Source organism: Notamacropus eugenii, chromosome 5, assembly GCF_028372415.1.
Source record: "Notamacropus eugenii isolate mMacEug1 chromosome 5, mMacEug1.pri_v2, whole genome shotgun sequence".
Taxonomy (NCBI): Eukaryota; Metazoa; Chordata; class Mammalia; order Diprotodontia; family Macropodidae; genus Notamacropus; species Notamacropus eugenii.
Window position 1 is genome coordinate 342988434 of NC_092876.1, and position 17672 is coordinate 343006105.

At 39.0% G+C, this 17672-nt stretch overlaps 1 protein-coding gene across 1 annotated transcript in view; it reads right to left on the bottom strand.

The window, feature by feature from the left end:
- The window catches only part of LOC140506537 (cystatin-A1-like), a 34668-nt gene extending 23481 nt beyond the window's left edge, over positions 1-11187 (bottom strand). The window contains exons 1-2 of the mRNA XM_072613817.1: positions 11084-11187; positions 9256-9358 (exon numbers count right to left, since the gene is read on the bottom strand). Of these exons, the coding sequence (XP_072469918.1) occupies positions 9256-9321 (66 nt within the window). The 5' untranslated portion in view covers positions 9322-9358; positions 11084-11187. The remainder of the gene's footprint in view (positions 1-9255; positions 9359-11083) is intronic.
- Between the last annotated feature and the right edge of the window lie 6485 nt (positions 11188-17672).

Consider the following 17672-nt stretch of genomic DNA (forward strand, 5'->3'; position numbering starts at 1 on the left):
AAACAGGGAAGTTTGGATGAGAAGAGGGCTGTGGGAAACAAATAATGAGTTCAGTTTTAGACACACTGACTGAGTGTGAGGTACCTGTGGGACACAAGTTTGGGCATTCTGAAGAAGGTATCCCGGGAGCTGTCACATTTCCTCTCTGTCTAGTACTTATTGCTGCAGCACTATTTTTCTGGGTTTCTCCTGGAATGTGGCATTAATTATCCTGAAACCTAGGATTCTGGCATAAGTCTGGGAACATTCTGGGCAGACAAATGGACTGAGGTCTGACTGAACTGGTGCCAGGGCTCTTCTTTGTCCTTGAAGAGTGGGTCCTCTTTAGCCAATCACACGTGCCTTCACTATCTCCCTCTAGCCTCTGCAACTACCTGCAGTTCAGTTATTGTTCTGTGAGGTCTTGATGGATGGGCCAGGATTTCCTTGGGTGGAAGGAAGAAAGGAGAGAGGGAAGACCAGGGCAGGGTTGTGGCAGGGGCAGGAGACTGAGTAGGGTAGGCAAAGGCAAAAGAAAGGAGGCAGGAATAGGTATATGTTCTCATGACTAGACAGAACTGAAGGTACTTTTGATCATAAGAACACGGATTAGAGCTGGAAAAGACCTTAGGGATTATCTACAATGACCCCCTATTTTACACGTGAGCGAACTGAGACCCAGAAAAGTTTAAAAACTTGTCCAAGGTCACCTATGTTGCCAATGAAAGAAGTGGAATTTGAATCTTTGTTCCTTAATTCTAATTGTTCTTTCCACTGCAACATGCTTCTTTTCTGGAAGGGACGGACTATATCTTACTTCAACTGACCTCTCCCTCACTGCTTAGCAAAGTGGTCTATAGGCAGCAAGTGGTTAATAGCTTTTTGTTGTTGTTGTTTTAGACAGAGAGCTACTCACTTATGGAGGGTCTGGACAGCCAGGGAGAAGAGTTTGGAACTTGGTTCAATAGAAAATAGGGAGACTTTTTTGAGCAGAAGAATGATGGAGTGCTTTATAGAGATATTTAAAGAAGGTTTACACAGAGCATAGATTTAATAGGGTAGAACTTTGAGTCAAGCAGACCAATTAGTGGCGTAATCCAAGAGTAAAGTGACGATGGCTTAGAGGAGAGGAGACAAGGTGGCTGCGGGGAATGGGTAGGAGCCATATTGAGGGAAACATTTCCTGTCCTTGATTATTTGAATATAGATGATAAAAGAGAAGGATGACTAAGGATACAGTTAAGGTTTTGGACCTAGGTAACTGAGAGAACTTTTGGTGCCACTGACAGGGATGAAAGATGAGAAGGGGAATTAATTTACAGGAGACTTATGAGTTCACTTTTGGTCATGGTGAGTTTCAGTTGACAGTGCCATGTCTGAGTGGAAATGATTCTTAGGTAGCTGGGATTTAGGGATTTGAATTTGGTTAGGGGGAAAGAACTAGATTTGGAATATGGAAGTAAACCAGAGTAGAAGTAATAGTTGAAGCAATGGGCAAGGATTTATAGACAAAACATTTCTAAGCATTTCAGATTTGCCAGGTACTGTACTAAGTGCTGGGGAGTACAAATATAAGCAAATGAGACAGGGAGAGAGAATACATAAAAATATGCTGAAAAGTGGAAGTGGAGGTAGGGGAAGAGGTCCCTCAGTTGGGTGCTAGACAGGGAGAAGTACAGAGAGTGAGTGGAGTCAGGAGCAGTGAGTGTGGCTAGGGCCCCACATGAAAAGGTCATCCAAACTAGGGAGTCACTGTTCAGGAGTGTGAGCTTCATGATAGAGATTTCTCCATGTTCAGTAGGTGAAATACAGAGAATGAGTTGATCTAAGAGAAAAGTGCTGAAGGCTGAAGTCTGAGTCTTGTGGAATAATAAAAATTAAGGGACAGAAGGCAGAGGAAAAAGAAAAAAGAAAAGAATTGTATACAAAAGTAGTTGAACCAGATGAATATAGTGATAAAGAATCTAAGTGAAGAGAGAATTTTGATAAAGAGATGATCCCAGTATCCATTATTTTTTGCATAGATGGGGATTTATGGATGTAGAATGGTGAAAATCTTATTGGACTTGGTGAATTTATTAATTGCATTTTTTGAATATTTTTTCTTTTTCTTTTCTATTCTTAGTTATAAGGAATGCCTCCCTACATGGGGAAGGGGGTTTATGGGAAATACAGGTGATAGAAAACATAAAATATCATTTTTTAAAAGAGGGAGTGATTATTGTGTCTAATTATGTATAGAAGTCAAAGAAGAGGGCAAAGTGGACATTGAGACTAATCTTCAACCGAGAATTCGAATGGCAAAAGGTCATGGCAGCCTAGGATAGCATTAAAAGTGACTAACCACAGAGTCTGGAGTGGGTAGGAGCCAAAGGTAGTCAATAGTGAGTTCATGAGGTGGGAGAGGTTGAGTGCTTGGAGGGCTCAGTGTGGGTGAAAAGCAGGTTCAGCAAGCACTGGGGAGTGGATAAGGTGACAGTAACGAAGCTGAGATCCCAAAAGGGAAGGACCTTGTTTGAGATCTCAAGGGTGGAGTAATATCCAGGAATGAGAAGGTCTAGGGTGGGTCCCTGCTGGCATATGGCAACTAATTGTGTGGTACTGAAGTGTGTATACAAGTTATTCATAAGAACATAGGTCAAGAGCTGGAAGAAATCTCAGAGAGAGGCCATCTACTCCAACCCCTTCATTTTATAAATGGGGAGACTGAAACACAAGAGGATTAAAGGACTTGACTAAAGTCACAGGTGGTGTCAGAGATAGGATTTGAACCCAGATCTCCTAACTCCAGAGTCCACACACTTTTTTCTGTACAGCCCTGTGTTTGTGAGGAATGCTGCTCAGGAGTCAGATTTAATATTTGAAACTTGTGGAATAATTTATCCCTCAGAAAATGAAGACTGTCTAGCTGAAATTGATCCACATTGGCTCTTTGTCTTGGTCCTATTTATCTGACAGTTATGCACTGTCTACTTCACTCAGTGCTCCATAGACTTGACTTCATATAAAGAGACCTATATAGATGATAATGAGACAATGACAGGCTATCAGGAAGAACTACTCTTAGTAATCAAACCAGGTTATTACCCCACTTATCAGCTTCGCATTTCCAAAGTGTTTTGTCATCTTTGGTCAAGTCACACAGCCTCCCAGAGTGTCATCTGGTGGCAGTCTGTTTGGACATTTGTATTCAATGAACATTATTATTAATAAAAAAGGAACCCTTGCTAGTATTGATTTTACACAGCATATCTACAACCACTGGAAGATCAAATACTGAAGCTGAAACTGAAATCCTTTGGCCACCCAAGGAGAAGATGGGCCTCATTGGAGAAGCCCCGGATGTTGGGAAAGATTGAAGGCAAAAGGAGAAGGGGAGAGCAGAGGATAGGATGGATAGATAGTGTCATGGAAACAGTGAAAGAGGACTTAGACAGACTTTGAGAGACAATAGAGGAGAGAAGGGCCTGGTGTTCATACAAAAAGTCAGACACAAATGAAAAAACCAAAAAAAACCTGATAGAACTGTCATATTTCTTGAATAAAACAGACAGAAATGGACTGACATAACATAGTTTCTGAAGCACCTTTCACACTGCATCTCTATTTGGATGATTGCTATAGCTAAGGAAATTATCACCTGTGGTCAACATTTCTGATTACAGACTTCTCTCCATAATTAGCTAAGCTGATCCTAGAAGAGCAGATATATTCTGGCACTATGCCCTATTCAAAGCCTTTCTTTGTTGTTCTTCAGGTGTTTCAATCCTTTGACCCCATCTGGGATTTTCTTTGCAGTTATTGGAGTGGTTTGCCATTTCCTTCTGTGGTTTATTTCTGGAGGAAAGTGAGGCAAACACAGTTAAGTCACTTGTCTGGAGTCACCCAGGTGGTAAGTGTCTGAGGTCAGATCTGAACTCAGGAAGACTCATCCTTCTGATTCCAGGTCTGGCCCTATATCCCCTGAGCCACCTAGCTGCCCCAAAGCCTTCCCAGCTTGATAGAATCTAATGGAAGCAGTGCTCTGCTGTCATAGCCAATGAGAACCTCCATGCCTTCATGTGATGTTAATTAGTTGTTTTGACCAATTCAGTAAAAAATAACAACAAACCACCCATGAATTCTGTGGAAAGATTCAATCAAAATAGGCCAAAGGAATTGCACAGAGAAAACCAATTGTATGTAATTATGTTGTCTAACTTATCGGATTGGACCTCCATCACGATAGGCATTTAATTTTGTACACCTTTAATTTAAACTTATGGAAGTGATTGTTGAAAGCTAAAAACAAATATATTAATTTAAAAAGAATGTTACTGTCCACAACACCAGTAGGTGGGTAGAGAAGTTGGACATAGATTCCTGCTGTTTCTGAGGACCCCAGGAAGACAGAAAGGATTCTAGACCCTCCTTAAACATGGGGTGAGCCTGGGTTTAGTTTGACACCAATCTGGCAGTACTGTGGAAGGAGCGATGGATTTGAAATCCAGCACTCCTTCCAAGAACTGGGTTTTAATCATGACTGGCAATTATAATCTGCATGAATTTGAGCAATTAATTTCAGCTTTCTGGGGCTCAGTTTCCTAATGTGTAAAATGAAAGTATTGGATTAAGTGATTCTGAGGTCTTTTTAAGCTCTGAATCTAGAATCCTATAGCCTACCCACAGGAGAAATATTGTACCTTCAGGGAAGATCCTAGTTAAGGACCAGTGTATCTGTAGACATTAAATGGAGGAAAGAGGTACCCAGGTGATTTTTTTTTTTGCAGGTTTTTTTGAAGAGTTGCCATCTACACTACAGGAGGGAATACCCACCTTACAGCCTTGCAGAAGTCTTCACGCCTCAGTGACTTATGGTTGGCTCAAATACCCCAAGGCTGACTCTTCACAAGCTGTTCTGATCTAGACTAAACCCACAGGATTAGGCTGGAACCACATTGCCCTTGATCATGTTGAAAGTCAAATGCATATTTGCCTCACCACATTTAACTAATCATTAGTCAGGGCAATTAAGTGAGGGTAGCCTCCCTGATGAGCCATGTGACTGTCTGTTCTCACAGGAGAAGCAAAGAATCCTACTTGCTTTATCTTTTCCCATGTTTTCCTTTGTTTTTCCATTGGTGTTGAAAAGTTTCTTAGAATAATAGAATCTCAGGGTTTCCAAGGTCCTCAGCAACCATCTAGTATAACACTATCTTTTTGTAGATGAAGAAACTGAGGCCCAGAGAGTGTAAGTGCCTTGCTTAAGGTTATACAATTCAGACAATAAGTGTTTACTGAACACTTGCTATATGCTTGGTCCTATGTTAAGTTCTGGGGTTTAAAAAAAGGCTCCCAGGTGAGAGAAAAACATGAAGTTTACTCTTATCACATCCCACTAAAGGAAGGAATAAAATGCACTCTCATTTTGGTATGAAAACCTATCATACAATACAGGAAAGTGGGCAATAAGGGGATAAGCAGGGTGGGGGGGATGATGGAAGGGAGGGCATGGGGAGGAGGGAGCAATTTGAGGTTGACACTCATGGGGAGGGACAGGATCAAAAGAGAATAGAAGTAATGGGGGACAGGATAGGATGGAGGGAAATATAGTCAGTCTTATACAACACAACTATTATGGAAGTCATTTGCAAAACTACACAGATTTGGCCTATATTGAATTGCTTGCCTTCCAAAGAGAAGGGGTGGGGAGGGAAGGAGGTAAAGAAGTTGGAACTCAAAGTGTTAGGAACAACTGTCGAGTAACGTTCTTGCCACTAGGAAATAAGAAATACAGGTAAATGGGTATAGAAAGTTATCCAGCCCTACAGGACCAAAGAGAAGATGGAGACAAGGGCAGAGAGGGATGATAGAAGAGAGAGCGGATTGGTGATAGGGGCAATTAGAATGCTCGGTGTTTGGGGGGGGAAGGGACAAAAGGGGAGAAAATTTGGAACCCAAAATTTTGTTAAAATGAATGTCAAATAAATAAATTAAAAAAATAAAAAAAAATGAAAAAATGAAAAAAGGCTCCCAAAAGCAATTTGATTCAACATATTGAGCTATCATCATCTCTGTCTCTGTCTCTCTCATTTCACGGTTACTTCTACAAGTCTTATTTCTCTTGCTTGATTCTAAGTTCCTGTATCTGAACTTCAGAAAACATTCAGTATGTGCCAATATTGTCATTCATCTACAATTAATTGGGAGTACTTAATGAGATAGAATTCCCAGCACAGCAGCTAGGTTAATGGAAGAAAACAGATCCTCAAGGTCCTCAGAGTCATAGAAACATATGAGCAGTCTTTGACAAACTGATAGAGACTGCTTATGTAAATTTGTTGTTGCTTTGATGCTTTAAGAATCCCTCTGTGTGGGCGCTGCCTCCAAAAGTGCAGATCAAAACACACACATTCTTCTTCTTTCAGGCTTGTCTATCCATGCACACAGGTAAAGTACCCATTCGTCTAGATTTCTCAATATTGTTTAGAAACCAGTTGAACGTGCAGACCATCCATCTATTAACCTTCACTTTTCCTATGTGATTGACTGTCATGATCAATTTTAGACATTTTGGGAAATGGAGGCTTTCATAGAAGAGGAAGATAGAACAATAATACTTAAAACAGTAGGCTTTTACTTTAGAAGTAATTTGTTACCTACCTCATACAGCGTAAGGTTTGAGGTAGACTTGAGACATCCAGGGACATGAGAGGAGGAAAGGGAGTCAAGGATAGATGGATTCAGAGGAATGGATATATCAGTATCTCAGTCCCTGGAGAGCTAAGGATACAACCAGGATTGATTGCCCAGAGAAAGGTCACCGGTCTTGGATGATGATCTTCATGCCATAACAGTAAGGAGGAAGAGGGTTGGTGATTCTGAGAAAGGCTGCTTTCTGGACTTGGCACATTCATACTACACTAAGCTCTCATTGCATTTGGTATATGGGCCCCTGAATTCTGGCTTCTACACCTGGGCTGCTTAATGAAGAAGAAGTCAGTTGTTTTGGGAAGAGGCTGGATGTTGAATCTCTGTTAGAGGTGTTAAAGGTGAAGGAGATGCTGAGGAATGGCAAGGGATTCCTTTCTCTCTTCTACTGTCAAAAGTGGAGCATAGAAACTCTCAGCATGGAAGATTCTCACATATCCTTCCTCATATAGAAGATTCCAGAAAATAAATAGGATGGCATGCCAGGAAGGAGGGTGAGGCTATGTCTAAAACAGAGGAAGACTATCTATACCATCAAAGGTGCACAAATCTCACAAAGTCTTTTTGTACCACACTGGCCCTCCTGTTTCTCATGATCAAATATCTCTTGGTCAAATATAACCTTTGTATCACTTCTGCGTAATTTTTCATAGGTAATGTACTATACATAGCCTATTCACATATACTATGTATCTTTCTTTCCATGCTTCTTGAGTGACCCCCCTAGCTTGAATTATTTGTAACACTGTTATATTCTATAATATATGGTCATGTATATCATCACAGAAGTAATCTTAAGAAAATGGTCACTGATTCAGGAAAATAATTCGTCTCACTAAAAGACTGTGTAATTTCTGAAATTCTGCCTTCTCTCTCTTTTTCCTCTTCTCTTCTGGGCCTGTTTCATCATCAGTCGGCAATGACTGTCAGAGATGAATGTACTGATGGACCAACTTTATAAGCTGTGCATCCATTTAACTCCATATCATAGTCTATACAATGAACACTCTTCCTCCACTTGTTTTTCTCCTGTGTTTGTGGATCTCTAATAGTTCAATCATTCCAGGGTTTGATGTAATCTGCACGATGACATCCACAAACAGGAGCATCTGGAGGATGTTGCCATTTTTAGGGAATCCACTTTCTAATTGAACATCTTCCATGACACTGGCATATTGTGTTGGCACCAGTTAATTAACTCAAACACTGAAGGTTATTAAAATTTTTTTGCACTTAAATCACATTTATGCTGGCTCTAAAATGTTAAACATTACAAATGAAAAAGATCTGAATAGGAGTAATAACTTCCTGCATTCTGTAGTATTGTCATCCCCCTTCATAAAACTATTATTTTCTTTTTTACTTTGTGTATTTTTAGTTTGATAAATCAATGATTTCTTAGTGGCACCATATGTACACCTAGATCTTGTAACTGATTTAAATTAATTGACAACAAAAAAGGTTGATGATGAGTCAGAAAAGAACAAGTTGTCGTTTTGTCAGTCACTTTCTTCTTCTGGAACTAAAGCAAATTATCTCATTCTGTTCATTTCATAAGGTACAGGAAACTATATAATTTCATTTTCTACTCATATTTTCTAAAATGTCTGCTTGCCAAATATAGCCATTCTGAGTGTTACCTTTAGCACCCAGTGTAGCACATATTTTTATTTTTAAAATTGATGACTTTCATTTTTACATCACCTTTGTATTTAGATCTATCCTTGCTCTTTCTCCTCCCCTTTGAGCCATGCTTTGTAATAAAGATTTTTTTAAATAGAGGAAAAAAACCAGTTCAACAAAAACTAGCCAACCATGTCTGACAGTCTAGGAAACATTCCACAACCACAGAATTTCATCACTGCAAATAAGAGAGGAAAGTACCTTCTCATACCTCTTTTTTGGGACCAGGCTTGATCATTATAATTACATGATATTTAGAGAGTTTTTTTGTCCTTTTCTTTTTGCCCCATAGGATCATAAATCTAGAGCTGGAGAACACGTCAGGGACCACTTACCCCAGTCTCTTCATTTTCCATTTGAGGAAACTGGGGCCCAAGGGGATTAAGGGAGTTGTTGAAAGTCATGCTGATAGCAAGAGTCAGAGGGCAGGAATTGAACTCACTATGTCTGACTTCGAATTCAGTGCTTTTGTCACTGTACCAGATGCACAATGTTGTAGCTGTTGTGTACACTCTCTTTTCAGTTTCTACTTGCTTTGCATCATTTTATATTCATTTTCCCATGCTTCCCTAAATTCTTCATACTCTTCTTATGGCATATGAATGTTCTGTTTCATTCATGTACCACATTTTTTTAACCATTCCCCAAATCAATGACCATCTAATTTTGTTTCCAGTTCTTTGCTACCACAGAAAACGTTGCAATGGATAAACTTGCAAATGAGACATTATAGAGATGATAGACAAACCTAAAAACTAGTTCTTTGAAAAGACTACACAATTGACAAAGTTTGAGAGAAATAGACAGAGACAGACAGGTCAGAGACAGAGAGGATGACTATCAAATTACCAGTACCAATTCCTTTCAATTAGATCCTTCATTTCATAGAATGCACCACCTCACCTCATCAACTATCTCCTGAGTTTCTCGAGTTGCAGGTTTAGTTTCACTTAACCCTCCAGTCATCATTTTGGTGGTGGTTGATTTGCAGAAAGGGATACTGGAACTGAAACGATGAAACAATAAGGTCAGTCATCCTGACTGCAGTTTTAAAGGGAGGCAGGCTCTCCTCACATCCAATGAGTACAAGGGTATGTCATAATAAATCACTGCCTTCTTGGCTATAGAAATGATTTATTGTTCACCTGTTATGCCTAAATTCATGAATATAAATGTATTGTCCTATAATAAGATAATTAGGTACCCCGCCCCCCCCCGCCAAAAGTCCTTTTCTAAAATGGACAAGGAGAAGCCATCCAGGGCAGAAGTCTCAAAAGCAGTTACTAAACCAAAGAGGAATGTCTACTTTATGTTGAAAGGTAATAGTCACAAATATCCTAATACTTATTTATAGTTACCCCACCTCCCCACCAAAACTTTTATTTGTGTGCATTCTATTTATCCAATTTTACCATATTAGAAATTAAAGCATCTCGGCATTTTTATGAAAATAGTTTTCACTTTGTGTTCCCCCTCAAAAGGACCTCAGGGACCATACTCTGAAAACTCCTGGGCTAGGGGCAGCAGGAAAATCTTTATGTAGGAAATGTCCTTTGAGATATACTGCAGAAAAGTTACCCATCTCCTCTGGGAGTGGGAGCTGCCTGTCTGGGAATTTCTTGCAGAGGTAGGGACTAACCCTGCTGTGTAGCAGAAATGTCAGAAATATAAACATATTCCTGGACCACATGTTGTCAAGACAAACTCAGCCTTGACTTCAGTCTGAACCGAAATAAATTGTAATTGTGAAATGTTCACCAACGTAAATAAAAATACAATAAAACAGAGAAATTATTATTTTGTGGTTTTCGAAGTCAATAGACAGTAACAGAGATGAGTTTCTATTTGAGTCTAACACTACTATAGAGTACTCCCAAATGAGATCACTCCCCGTAGTACCTAGGCATTTGGCACCTTCATCTTCTAATCTTAAATCTAATTACACTGAGATGTTGTGTGATTTGCTGAGAGTCCCCCAGCCAGTGTGGGTCCAAGGAACTTATGTCTTTCTGATATGGTGGACAGCTCTCCACGTACTATGTCAAACTGTCTCTTATTAATGAAGATAGAAGTCTGATACCCTTTTGTGTCCCAGCATCACTCTCACCCAATTCATCTACTTCTCAGAGGTTTTTTTTAAAACTGTTATTCATTTTGACCTTAAAATACAAAAAAAGAGAACATTTTCATGTAGAAAGCATAATATTATAAAAGGACTCTGTGTTAAATCATGAACATTGATTACACACTGCTTTTTTTTTTAAACTGTGTAATAAATGCTAAGCATTATTTTCAAAGCTACCCTGCTTTTTGGTTCTTCCTTCTAAGATTTCTTTTGTTGCTAGCTGTGTACTTTTTATTTTTTTCTCCCTCCCTCCTGTTCTAGAGAATGTTACCATTAATCACAAGTATGTGTGCATTATACATACTTCTATTTATCATTTCTTTCTCTGAATGTTTTTAGCCTCTTCCTGATAGGCCCTTTGTAGTTAATTTGAGTGCTTATAATACTCCAAATGACTTAGTCATTCAAAGTTCTTCTCAAAGCAATACTGCTGTTACTATGCAGAGGGTTCATTTGGGTTCTGCTCATTTCATTTTTCCCTCTCAGGGTTTTTTGTGAGGAATATTTCAATATTCTCAGGTGAAGATTCTGTCCAAGGATATAGCTCTCAACCTACCCATTTTTCTTATTCTATGTTCATGACCATTTCCTCCCAGACATCCTTACCTGACATCTATCCAAGATGGCGAGCCTTCTAATTGTCTTGGTATTGTGTGGACGTGTACAGAGCAGGAGTGTTGTCTTAACCTTAATCTGTCTGGGGAAAGCACTTTGTAAACTTTAAAATGCTAGCTTTAAAAAATGGAGTTACTGCTTCACAAATAAACCATTTGTTCCTAATAATTGAACAGAAGGCTCTAAGGATTCTGTGACTCTTCCCCAAAGTCCCAGCTCAAGGAGACAAGAGATAATAAGACTAGAAAATGAGGCACATAAAAGGATACAAGTTGGGTAAGGCCTGCTTTAGGAAACCCATCCCAGGGCCATTTATTCTGCTAGTTACAAAAACAGAAAGTTTCTCCTTGTATATCTTCTTTTTTCTCTCTGACTTCAGAGCCAGCAGTAGCTCATATTCACATCTCACTTCATCATATACAAAGAGTTATTCTCATAGAGCATGGGTGATGAAGGGAAAACAATGGCACTGAATACTTGCCCACCAAGCAGCTCAGGCAGGCTCATCAAAAGTCCCCAAGTACAATGTTCCTACTCAGTGTCAGGGAAGGTTTTTGATCACTTCTGTCATGGCTAAATAAAATGACAAGAGAAAGTAAAGTCAAAGGTCAATTAAACTGGGTATGGAGTTAGCTGTCCCTGGGTTCTCATTCTACCTCCATCACTTCCTCCCTGTGTTACCTCAGACAAGGCACACTCTCTCTGGGCTTTATCTGTTAAAGGAGTAGGTTAGACTCAAAGAATTCCAAGACTTCTTCCTACACTTTACCTAGGATCTTCTGATTCATTATATCATAGTGAATAATGATTTCAAAGGAATTGCAAAGATGACAATAATGCGGAGCACATGAGGGAGAGAAAGATTTGAATATGCAGCTAAGTGCTGGAGTGGATGGCACACCAAGAATGGAGTTATGAAGACCTAACTTCAAATTCAGCCTCAGACACTTGCTACTGTGCGATTCTGGGCAGGTCACTTACCCTCTGTTTGTTTCAGTTTCCTCATCTATAAAATGAGAATGATAGTACCCACCCTCCAGGCTTACTATGAGGATCAAAAAAGGTAATAATTATGAAGAGATTACACAGTGCCTTCTTGATATAGAATATATACTATACCACATATACATATGTGTATATATATAAAACATACAAATATTAGCTGTTGTTTTCCAGTCCTTTTTTTAGTTATGCCTGACTCTTTATGAACCCATTTGGCATTTTCTTGGGAAAGATACTAGATTGGTTTCCGCTTTCCATCTCCAGCAAATTTAACACAGAAGGAATACAACAGTGTTACAAATAAACACCTATGCATATTATACATAAATATATACATGCATTTTCATATAGGTAGATAAATATATAGATAGATAGATAGATAGATAGATAGATAGATAGATAGATAGATAGATACACCCTAATTCTTTCAACGAGAATTTTGAAAGCACTTGTCATGTACAGGACTTGAGAAACAGCAAGGGTAGAGAGCTGCTGAGTCAGGAGGACCATGGTCCAAGTCCAGTCTCTGGCACATAGTGACTATGTGACTCTGGGCAAGTCACCCAAGGAGCTGATGCCCCATCAACAAAAATAAGAAGAAAAGGGAAAGGAATAGGTTTTTGAGGAAAGAGGAGTACAATTTTGGAAATGCTGAGCTTGAACTTACAGAGGAAATGTCCACAAGGTAATGTCAACTATTGAAAATGCTAGATTAGAGTTTAGGATTGGAGGTTAAGAGACACAGATTTATAAGTCATCAGCTTGTTTTTTTTTTCAATTAAAAGTTATTTAAATCACCCCAAATTTCCCTTCTCAGTTTTCTCCCCCTGTCCAATTGAGAATACAGGAAAAAAAATCATTATAAACACAAATAGGCAGTCAAAAGAAATTTCCACATTGGCCATGTCCAAGAAAATATGTTTCATTCTGGACTCAGAGTGCCTCACCTCTTTGTCAGGAGGTGGGTAGCATGTTTCATCCAGGGGTCACTGTGAGTAATCTATATACAGATAAAATTTGAAACTGTTGTATTTGTAACATTGGCAATGGAGACAATTTAGCGAGAAAAGAAGAGAGCCAAAAATAAAATCTTTGCAAATAACTGCATTTAATGGCTAAGAGAAAAGAAGATCACAGGAAACCCTTTTTCTTCTTATCCTTATAAAAATGATACTCAATAAAATTCATTGGATTTTGTTTAAGTTAAAACTCGATTTTGGTTTCAACCACAAAAAGCAAGTCTCAAAGACTTTTGTGGGAATGTCCTGTTTTCAATGAGCCTATACAAGGGGTGTTCAGAAAATGTCATTTTGATGAGTGTAGAAAAATCTTTTCAGGCTGTTTTGATCATTCCACAAATACTAATCAAAAATTTGCTATGTGCCTAAGCCTGTGTTAAGCTATTTGGGTGAGTGGGGTGGGTGGGGTATTAAAATCTAAGGCATAGTCCATAGTCTTAAGAAGCTTGTTGTGGTTCATCCATCATTTTTTAGAAAGACCAGTGGAATTGGGTGATGTCTTCTGTGTGAATTACATTGAAGTGAGGCAGAGTTGCTCAAAGTCGTCAGTCTTACTCTCTCTTCCAGAGTCATCCAAGTCCAGTGGCAAGAGAAAAGCCAGGACAACTGCTAATGGATGCAGTAGATGATCTTGGTGTCTGCAGTGTCTGACCAAACTCTGAGCACTCCACAGGACCTCCTTCAGTCGTTTTTATGGCTGCTGGAACAAATTGTCCTCATCTACCCATTCTGCCAGGGACAGACATGCCCCTAACCCATTGGGTGGTTTGAGGTCTACCCTCATTTAACTCAGCTGCCCAGAAGGTTTTGTGGGGTGTGGCCACTGCCCATGTCACAACATCTTGGAGCCATAGGAGAGAATTGGCTTAAAGCTGGACACCAAACATGGATGAGCAGCCCTGAAAAGAGCTGTATCCTTCTTTAATAAGAAGTTTGCAGTCTAGTGGACATCCTCATCTCAATAAACCTGTGCAGGTCAACCGATGAGCATTTAAAGAAGTATAACCTTTTGTGTCCTTGGTTGTAAGGGGAAAATAAAGCCATATTTGTATAGGTCACTTAATAGATTACAAAGCACCTTATACCCCTCTGCATTACCCTCATAACAAAACTATTAATTAGGCAGGTAAATTAGTGTAATTTTTTCTTGGATTGGAAGATTTTTCCCTACACTGAAAAGAATTGATCCAGTTCACCTATCCTTTCTACTTTCAGCATTTGGTGACTAAATGCCTTCTTTGCAGATGAGTAATTCTAAAGTAAATCAGTATTAATTGACCTAGGGAGGGAAAATTTATCAAAAATTTCCCCACCCAAAATTTACATATTCAAATGAGATTTTTTGTAGGATAATGCAGGATATTTTTTGTAACAACCCAAGCCTTAGGAGAAGAAAGGGCATTAGGAGTGTTGTTAATCTTCAAGACTGTATTCTGACCCAAAGGATATGAACAGGCAATTTTCGGAGGAAGAAATTAAAGATATCTGTAATGATATGAAAAAATGCTCTAAATCACTTTTAATTAGAGAGATGCAAATCAAAACAAGTCTGAGGTACCATATCACACCTATAAGATTGGCAAAAATGACAGAACAGGAAAATGATAAATGTTGGAGAGGATGTAGGAGAGTCGGAACACTAATTTATTGTTGGTGGAGCTGGGAGCTCATCCAGCCATTCTGGAACGTGGTTTGGAACTATGCTCAAAGGGCTACAAAAATGTGCATACTCTTTGACCCAGCAATATCGCTATTAGGACTATATCCCCAGGAGATCATAAAAATGGGAAAGGGTCGCACATGTACAAAAATATTTATAGCAGCACTCTTTGTTGTTGCCCCAAACTGGAAATCAAGGGGATGTCCATCAGTGGGGGAATGGCTGTATAAATTCTGGTATATGAATGTAATGGAGTACTATTGTACCATAAGAAATGACGAACAAGAAGACTTCAGAGAGGCCTGGAAGGACTTTTATGATCTGATGCTGAGGGAAAGGAGCAGAATCAGGAGAACTTTGTACATAGCAACAACCACAGTGTGCGAGAGTTTTTTCTAGCAGACTTGGAACTTCGTAATAACGCAAGAACGTAAAAAAAAAAAAATTCCCATTGGTTTTCTAAGGCAAAGTGCCTTCCACACTCAGAGAAAGAACTATGGAATTCATTCACAGAATGTAGCAGATCATGTGTGTGTGTGTGTGTGTGTGTGTGTGTGTGTGTGTGTATGTATTATGTTTTGATTTGTTATATGATTTCTTCCATTTATTTTAGTTCATCTACATAGCATGACTATGGTGAAAACGTATTTAATAGGAAAGTATATGTAGATCCTATGTAGAATTGTATGCAGTCTTGAGAAGGGAGGAGGGTGGTGAGGGGTGGTGTGGGGGGTAAAAATCTAAGTTTTATGGTAGTGATTGTAGAAGATTAACAAATAAATAAATAAAATTGAAAAAAAAGAGACTGTATCCTGACCAGTTCTTTGAATACCTATTGGGGAGGGGGGCTTCTTCCTAAGATGACTTCCACACATTCTGCTTTTCTCCAGGAAACTTCCCATCTCTGATGCATGCTGGTCAGTCTGTTTTTTGTCCTTTCTCAGAGTTTCTTGTATGGTGATTGCATGAGGAAGCAAAGTGTGATCAGTTACTTTCATTCTCAACCACCCAGGGTTCTTTGAGCACTGTTATCATAAAAATAGTTAACAACCATATAACACCTGCTTTGTGCGCTTTATAAATGTAATCTCATGCGATTATTAAAAAAACTCTGTGACATAGGTGCTTTTGTCATCCTTGCTTTTAGAGTTGAGGAAACTGAGGCAAACATAGGTTTAAGTGATTTACTCAAGGTCACCGAGCTAGTAAGTGTTTGAGGCTGTATTTGAACTCAGGCTTCCTGACTTCAGACATAGTACTACTCTGGCCAAAGTGTGTCTACTCTGTATTGTCTACACTGTATCATCTGCATTGTAATTGGTTGACAGAGCAAAGGTGGGAGAAAGCAAAGGTGGAACACAATCTGACATTCCCATGGTTGATTCTGGGCAAGTTCTCATGGAGTGGAAAAAGAGGAAGAGGGAGAGGGAGGGAGGGAGGAAGGAAGGAAGCCAGGAAGGAAGGAAAAAGGAAGGAAAGGAAGAAGGAAGGAAGGAAGGAAGGAAGGAAGGAAGGAAGGAAGGAAGGAAGGAAGGAAGGAAGGAAGGAAGGAAGGAAGGAAGGAAGGAAGAAAGGAAGGAAGGAAGGATAAAAGAGCTGTGTGGCCCATCTGGCCATTTCCAGATAGGTTCTGTAACCTAACCTAACCTCTAACATAAAAGGAAACCAAACTGTACATACCTTTTGGTTCAGCAATACCACTGCTAGGTCTGTATTGCAAGGAAATCCTAAATTCAAAATAGATAAAGGACATACATGTACAAAAATAGTTATACCAGCTCTTTTAAAAGTTTTGTTAAATATTTTATTCTTTCCCAATTAAATGCAAAACCAGTTTTAACATTCTTTTTTTTCAAATTTTAAATTCCAAATTCCCTCCTTACTTTCACTCCCTTCCCCATCTAAACAGCAAACAATTTGACACAGGTTAAATGTGTGTAGTCATGCAAATTATATTTCCATGTAACTCATTCTGTCAAAGAAAACACAGACAAAAAACCCAACAAAAATAAAGAACAAAACTAACTTTGATCTGCATTTAAACTCCATCAGGTCTTTTCCTGGAGACAAAAAGCATCTTTCATCATAAGCCTTATAGAATTGTCTGGGATCTTTGTATTGCTGAGAATAGCTAAGTTATTCATAGTAGATAATCATAAAATGTTGTTGTTTCTGTGTACAATGATTTTCTGGTTCTGCTCATTTCACTTTCCATCAGGTCATGTATATCTTTCCACATCTTTTTCTGAGAAGATCCTGCCCATCATTTCTTAAAGCACAATAATATTCCATTACAATTGAACACAATTTGTTCAGCCATCCCCCAACTGACGGGCATCCCTCAACTTCCAATTCTTTGCCGGAACTTAAAGAGCTGCTATAAATATTTTTGTGCAGACAGGTCCTTTAACTTTCTGTTTTGTATGCCTTTGGAATACAGACTTTGTAATAGTATTGCTTTGTCAAAGAGTCTGCCTGCTTTTATAGCTGTTTGGTCACAGTTCCAAATTGTTCTCCAGAAGGGTTCGGTTCAGTCAGTGTACAATACCAATAGTACATTAGAGCTTTAATTTCCCCATGTTCCCTCCAACATCTGTCCTTTTCGTTTTCTGTCATATCACCCAGTCTGACAGGTGTGGGGAAGTTGCTCAGAGTTACTTTAATTTACATTGCTCTCATTAGTTGTGATTTGGAGCACTTTTTCATATGACTGTAGAGAACTTTGATTCCTTTGAAAACTGCCTGTTCCTATCCTTTGACCACTTACCATTTGAGGAATTCTCCTATTTCTGCAAATTTGACTCAGTTTTCTATGTTTGAGAAAGGCAGTCTTTTTCAGAAAAACTCAATGTAAGAATTTTTTGCCCAGTTGTAATTACCAGCTATGTATTTCCCTCCA